The 7489-nt window shown below is 55.1% G+C and overlaps 1 protein-coding gene across 1 annotated transcript; it reads right to left on the reverse strand.

Moving 5' to 3' along the window:
- Window positions 1-256: 256 nt before the first annotated feature.
- Window positions 257-7267, reverse strand: ARSI (arylsulfatase family member I). Its single transcript, XM_043913282.1, has 2 exons — window positions 6352-7267; window positions 257-2543 (listed from the first exon to the last, which is right to left on the reverse strand). The coding sequence occupies exons 1-2, from the start codon at window positions 6669-6671 to the stop codon at window positions 1142-1144; spliced, it is 1722 nt and encodes a 573-aa protein (XP_043769217.1). The 5' UTR covers window positions 6672-7267; the 3' UTR covers window positions 257-1141.
- Window positions 7268-7489: the final 222 nt, after the last annotated feature.

Genomic DNA, 7489 nt, shown 5'->3' on the forward strand with positions numbered 1-7489 from the left:
GTGTCCCCCAACATACACACACGCCCAGCGGTGCCCAGAACATCTAGGGGGAGGGTTCTTAGTTCACTCACTGTGCAGAGGGACAGTGAGGCCCAGAGGGGGCCCGAGGCCACACAGAGGAGCTGGGGCAGGACTGGGCCAGAACCCACATGTCCTGTCCCCTGGACCATATCCAGGACCAATGGTGAGCTCACACCTGGCCCAGGACACACATGCACACACCCACACAAGCTCACAACAGCACTGCAGCCCTTGCTTCTGTGTTCCTGCTTTTTAATCAAGTTCACGGGTTCCTCTACAACCATGACTGCGGCCAGTTCTCTACAGGCCTGTGAGGTAGGCAGAGCCAGGGCTAGCATCCCCTTGTGCAGGTGTGGAATTCGAGGCCCAGGGAAGAGGACTGGGCCCAAGGTCAGAGCAGAACCCAAATGTTCTGCTGGTTGGTGCAGGGCTCTTCACACAGCTGTTTCCACTACTTTTGATCCTGCAGCAGCTAACAGTCAGGCCTCGTCCTCCCCTTCCTTCCCTGGAAGGGGAGCTCACCACCACCAGTCTGTCCCCAGGACTGGCCCAGGCCTCATGAGGATTCAGGAAGGTCCCAGGTCCCTGCACCTCCAACCTCAGCACTCAGGGGATGGCTTCAGACAGAGGTCAGATCATAATGCCTCAGCTCGGGTCCAGGCCTGGAGCCTGCCATGTAGAAAACCATGGCGCTTGAGGGCCCAGGTGATGTTGTGCACTTCACCCAGGAAGTACCAAAAAGGTCCAGGGTTCAAGAGCGAGGCCTTAAGTGACCTAGGCAGTGACAAAGTTGGTGGGAACTGCAGTGTGGTCCCAGGCACCAGATCCACACCACAGAGCGACAAAGTCATCAAAGCTCATTCTCCAGATGAGGAAAATGAGGCTCAGAGAGCTCCTGCAGGTCACCCAAGGTCACAGAGCAAGTCAACAGAGAGGCAGGACTGGGACCCCAGGCATCCCAGTCTTGTTTATTCTCCCCCAAGCCCCAAACCAAGCTACCCACCCTTCAACTGAGAGACTCTACGGCCCCCATTTCCCTGAAGAGGAGGACTTGAACGGGAGTCCCTCCCTGGTGAGGAACAGGACCAGCTTGCGTGGGGAAGTATCTCAGCCCCGCCCATCAGATCCGATGGGACATCAGTCTGGTGTTGAGTTTACGGAAAAAGGATCTCAGCTTGCAAATCTTGCATTTTTTCTTGCGTCGCCCCCTGGACTGGCTTCGAGCCCTGCCTTCCTCCTCCTCTTCATCTTCCTCATCACTGGCCCAAGGCCCCCATGCACCCCCATTAAAGTCAGGGTGGGCCCGGGGATTCTCAGCTGGGTATCGCACAGGGATAGCTGTGCGGTTATAGTCCACCAGGCGGGCCAGCAGGGCTCGGACCACATCCGGCCGCTGGCCAGCGAGGTCCTCCCGTTCGTAGGGGTCAGCACTGATGTTGAACAGCCACACGGCCTGGCGGGCACTGGCCATCCGCTCCAGGTTCCACCAACTGCCAGGGAAGGCAGCCAGCGTCTGGGGTGGGATCCAGTCGCCATAGCCAGGGTCTCCTGTCAGCAGCTTCCACTCGCCCACGCGGATGGCGGCCTGCACGGCGGTGTTCCAGATGCCGAAGCCGCCCTCCAGGGAGCCGTGCCGGGCATGGTTGTAGAGTGGGTCAATGTTGTGCAGAATCTCCGTGCGCGGTGAGGCCCGGCCCTCGCTGATGGCTGGCCACACGTCATAACCGTCCAGCCCATCAGCCGCCGAGGCAGTGCCCCCTGCCAGAGCCACCAGGGTCGGGTACCAGTCAGTGATGTGCACCAGTGCCCGGCTTGTCCGTCGCTTTCTCTTGAGCAGGGGGCTGTGGACAAAGCCCAGGCCCCGCACACCCCCTTCCCAGTAAGTGCCCTTGCGTCCTCTCAGTGGCCAGTTGCTGCCCCCGGAGAAGGTCTGGCCGCCGTTGTCACTGGAGAAGATGATGACACTGTTGTTGTAGAAACCATGGCGCTTGAGGGCCCAGGTGATGTTGCGCACAGCCTCATCCATGCAGGTCACCATGGCCGCGTACTTCCTCCGCGCCACGTTGCCCATGGTGCGGTAGCGGTACAGGTACTCGCGTGGGGACTGCAGAGGCGTGTGGACCGCCTGGAAGGCCACATAGAGGAAGAGGGGCTGCCGGGGGCTGTGGCTGGCTAGGATGTGGCTGACGCGCTGGGCGTAGAGCAGAGTGGAGTACTGGCCGCTGAGCCCCCAGGCCACACTCTCACCCTCGTGCAGGTCGAAGCCGCACACCCCTGGGCCATCGCAGTTGTCATAGGTGTAGTAGTCCACGTTGCCTGTGAGTGAGCCCAGGAAGGTGTCAAAGCCCCGGCGCGTGGGCAGGCATTCTTTCCGGTAGAAGCCCAGGTGCCACTTGCCCACCATATGGGTAGAGTAGCCCAGCTCCTGAAGCTTCTGGGGCAGTGTCACCTGGTCCAGGGGCAGGCAGTTGGGCTGCCGAGGGCGGATGATGGAGTGCTGAAGTCCTGTGTGGATCTGGTATCTGACGGGAAGAGGGGAGGACGCAAAAGTCACTGGTGAGGCAGAAACCACGGTCCTGGCTCCCCAACCTCCAACATTGACTCTGAGGTGGGCTCAGGTCCCAGCACTACCAGCGAGAAAAGTAAAGGAACCAGTCCAGTGCTGTGCTTAGTCACTCAGTCATGTCTGACTCTTTGCAACCACATGGACTGTAGCCTGCCAGGCTCCTCTGTCCATGGGGACTCTCCAGGCAAGAATACCAGAATGGGTTGCCACACCCTCCTCGAGGGGATCTTCCCAACCCAGGGATCGAACCCAGGTCTCTTGCATTGCAGGTGGATTCTTTACCAGCTGAGCCACCAGAGAAGCCCAATAATACTGGAGTGGGTAGCCTGTCCCTTCTCCAGGGGATCTTCCCAACCCAGGAATTGAACCAGGGTCTCCTGCATTGCAGGTGGATTCTTTACCAGCTGGGCTACCAGGGGAGCCCAGTAGGTGTTATCAAATGTGCCCAGCACTTCAAATGCATTAGCTCACTGAACCCTCAAAATCAACTGAACAGGTATTTATCATCTTACAGATGAGGAGGTTAGAGCCCAGAGTGGTTAAGCCACTCAAGCAGTATCACACAGCTAGGAAGTTGGGGAGTTGAGCTGAACCCAGGCTAATCATGACAACAACAAAAACAAAGGCTGATGCCAAGCACTTGTATGCTCAGTGTTGTGGCATTATGCCCTTTATAGGAATTATCTCACTAAATCCTCACTTTAACCTAGGGGGTTCCTGTTGTTGTTATTATTCCCATCTCCCAAATAAGAAATCAGAGGCTCAGTAAATTAAATCATTTAACCAGCAAGTCACACAATTAGTAATTAAAATTGGGATTTGTATCCCCAACAGTTTGACTCCAGATTTCAGGTCCCTACATTCTAAGCCACTAACTTGTCATGGGGTCTAGAGCAAGTCCTACTCTCCTAAGAAAACTCCTATTCACTCTTAAAAGTCCAGCTCAAATGTTACTATCACTATAAAGTTTCTCACTCAAAGAATGAGCCACTTTTGCTTCTGGGTTCTCCCAGCATTTAGTACAAACCTTCACTGGTCCAACTTGGCCATAGTATTCTACTTGGCTGTACATACATGTTCTTGGGCCCAGTGATATTTAATGAGACTGCCCCTTACTCCTCTTTGTATTCCTAGTGCTCCAGAGATGTTTCAAGGACACTCAGTTACTTATGAAATGAATGAATGAAGAATGACACTCAAAGGATTTTAGAACCAGAAGGGACTCAAAATCATTTTCTAATTTATTCATCTCAACTCAAAAAGAAATTAAGGTTCCAAGGAAGGGAAAGACTTCACTTAAGTTCACTCAGTGGTCAGGAGCAGAGCCAGGACTTGAACATAAAGCCAATCAGAGTGCCCAAACATAGACCCTTTTCTGGTAAATTAGGTGGCCACTTCTTTTCCTCCATGGAGGCCTCAGTTAGCTCATGTGAGGAGTGAGCTCGTTGGAATGGAACACATATAAAAACCTTCCAGCTCCCAAATGTTATGAGACCAGTTCTCAGGTGCCTGCCTGCAAGTTTATGTGACCCCGAGATCCAGGTCACTCACACAGCTAATGCCCTGAGGCAGGAGCAAACAGTGAGCAGAACTCTTCATTCCCCATTTATTCATTTCTATCCCATTTCTTCCTCTGTGGTCAAGGCACCCATGTTATCTGCTTAGAGTGTTGCCTTCACTCAAGCTTACAAGTCCCAGACTAAGTAAGAAGCCTGGAACTTCACAAGTGTATTAGAACCCCACACCTTTTTCTCACTCCCAGGCATTCAAGTTAAGCCAGTCATGACCTAAATTCCTGATACCTTTAAGCCGGGGACTGGGGTGCATTTTTCTGTTTTGATTTCCTTATCTTAAAGCTGTTTTGGTTGTTAGCTATCATTAGCTACTACTGCCATTTTTAACACCATAGGCTGCACACACTATTTCACTTACTTTACCTAAGTAACCTACAGTGAAGACTGTTATTACCTCCATTCCATTGATGATAAAACTGAGGCTCCCAAGAGTGCAGCAACAGGCCCAAGTTCAAGACGGCTGGCAAGCAGGAGCGCTGAGCTTTGAGCCCAGGTCTCTGTAACTCACACTCAAAATCTCTCAGTGATGTGGCCTCTGCAGACCCTGGGTCAAGCTAATGAACAATTAGATTTGAAACAAGTACCCAAGGGCCCTGAGTGGCAGCAGGCCTGTTTTTTGCAGGGGCTGGACACCATAGAACCCTGCTTGGTAAAGTGGGTGGGCCAGCTAAGAGTCACTGCAGTCTGTCTGCAAGTGAGTAACATGGGAAACTGGCTCTCCCCAGCTTTACCAAACATGACTGGATGCACTAACAAACACTAATGAGAGTAGTCAGCATCAGTCAGATGGAGCCAGCTAGCTGCAGGGGGCGGAGGGCAGACGCTGCCCAGCCATGCTCAGCTAACCCTGCAGATGGGGGGGTGGAGAGGTGGCCGGGCTGGAACGCTGCCCTGCATGCTGCTCATTCCCCTGCTTAAACCAAAAGTCATCTCTCAGAGAGAAATGCTAACTTGCGCACCACTTTTGGGAATGCAGATTCCTCCTCCCTCTTCTGGAGGCTGGCTAACATTTGGTCTTTACTGTCGGCCCTCACCCCCAACTCATACACCCGCGCCCCTTCCTCTTTCCGGTTCTCTCTCTCAGTTCCTAGAGCTGAAGTGCCAGATTGAAGAAAGAAAAGGCACCTATTTGATTCCCAGCTCCAGGGCCCCTCTAAGCACCTGGCTTCTCAGCCTTCTCTCCTACCCATCCCGAAGCTGGGCACAGGCACCGAGGTTGGCCCTCCCTGACTCTGTGACTCAGTTTCTCCCATCCAGGAAACAGGAAGACTATGGCTCTGGTTTCTGAGATCACGCTAGTGGCTTCTGGATGGAATTTGGGAGAAAGCACGCCTTGGACCCCATCCAAGGAGGATTAGCTTCAGCCTTGCCAAAGGATTTTCTCCTAAGTGGCCAGAGTTTGCCTTCCACACCCCCACCTCCTGTTTCCCTGCTCTATTAATCCTGTAATCCTACCACCTTGCCTGTGGACAACTCCTTACGGAGAAAGCAGCACGTCTCCTTGGGGCTCCCAGCCAACTCGGGAGGATTTTGCAGATGAAAAAACAGAGGCTTTGAAAAATGAAGTAGCTAGCCTAAGGCTACACAGGTCAGGCATCCTGTGTGTGCCTTTCTCCTCCACCTATCCACTCCCTGGCTTCCTCCCAATGTCATCATTAAATAGTTTGGATGCCCTAATCCTTTCAGTATCATAGAGGCTGCCATTTATGGATAACCAAGACTATATGCAACTGGTTCCATCCTCACCACTCTTTTTCAAGATTAAAATCTGTTCTTCACCCCATATTATGGACAAGAAAACTGAGGCTTAGAGAAGTTATATACCCTGCTCAGGGCCTCAGTGTATGTAAATACTAATAGAAGCAACATTCAAACCTAGGTGTCAGAGGCTTCCATGTTCCTCTAATGAAGAGATGATCAGATGTCTCCTTCACATGGTGTGGAGTCTGAATGTCCTAGAACATCAGAGGGAGAAGATCCCCAAAGATGATCCAACCCATTCAGTGTACAGGTAGGGAAACCGAGGCCCGGAAAGGGCAAAGGTCTTTACTAATGATCACACAGTCAACTGGAGACAGAATTGGCTATGAGCCGGGGCTTTCCCAGTGGGGTTAATGTCAGTACAAGTGAAACCTACAGCTGGGTTTATTTGGGGCTTGGACCAGCATCAATGGCTTGGGTCATGCTTACCTGCCGGTGAGAAGTTGGCTCCGTGAAGGCGTGCAGATGGGCTGGATATAATAATTCTCCAACTTGACACCCTCGGCTGCCAGGCGGTCCAGCGTGGGGGTTTCAATATCTGAGCCATGGTAGCCCACGTCGTGGTAGCCCTGGTCGTCTGTGAGGATGAATATGATGTGGGGAGGCTGCGGTGGAGCAGCCGAGGGGTGCTCCACGCCGGCCTCCGCAGGCGCGTCGGCCACCAAGCTCGGCTTGGCCCAGTCCCAGGACAGGTAGCCGAAGCCGAGCAGGCTGACCAGAGAGAAGCCGGTGAGGGCGTGCATCGCCATGCCGGCCCGTGCGTCCCGGCGCGCAGGGCTCCCAGGGCCTCACCGTCTCGCGCGCCCAGGGCGCACGGCCCGCACGCCCGCCGGCCGGCTGGCCCGGACGTTGCTAGAGCGCTCAGCGTCCCCGGGGGGCGACCCAGCGGCCGGTCCGGGACTGGCTGGACGATGAGGCCAAACCTGCGCGGCCGCAGCGGGGCGCTCTGAGGAGGTAAGACCCGCGACCAGCAGCCTCCCGCCGCCCCAGCGCCCGCCCTGCGCCGCTCTTGTCCCTCTCCCCTAGTTCAGCCAGGCCAGCCTGAGACACGGTGTGGCGGCTTCCAAAAAGTGCTCTCGACCATCCTCTGACTTCCCTCTTCGTTCTAGCCCTTGATTTCTCCCGCCTCCTAATTTCTCTCGCCTCTGCTTTCCCTTTCTCCTCCTCCCGACCCTCCAGCCCCCGGCCCGGCCTCTCGCCCCGCCCGGAGTCGGGAGAACTGTCGGCTCCCCTTAGGGAGGTGGGCAGGACCCCAGAGGAGAAGGGGAGGGAGGCACGGGTTGGGCGGGTCTGTGGGGGACACCGCGGGAGAGAATGAGAAAAAGTTGTAACATCTGCCGGGGCCGAGCCCCAGGTGGAGGGGCGGGGCGTCCAGCGGCGGCTCCGCCCCCGGGCGGGAAGCCCAGGCCGGCTGGGCCCTCTGGCTCCAGCCACCGCCCTGGCCCAGACTGGGGAAAGGAGGGAGGGGGGCTGCTTGGAATTCGATGGAATAGCTCTGGAATGGCCTGGTCAGACATTCCTCGATCATGGAGTCTTAGCTTATCTGAGCGCCAGTCCTGGATGGGAT

This window comes from Cervus elaphus, chromosome 9 (genome assembly GCF_910594005.1).
Source record: "Cervus elaphus chromosome 9, mCerEla1.1, whole genome shotgun sequence".
NCBI lineage: Eukaryota > Metazoa > Chordata > Mammalia > Artiodactyla > Cervidae > Cervus > Cervus elaphus.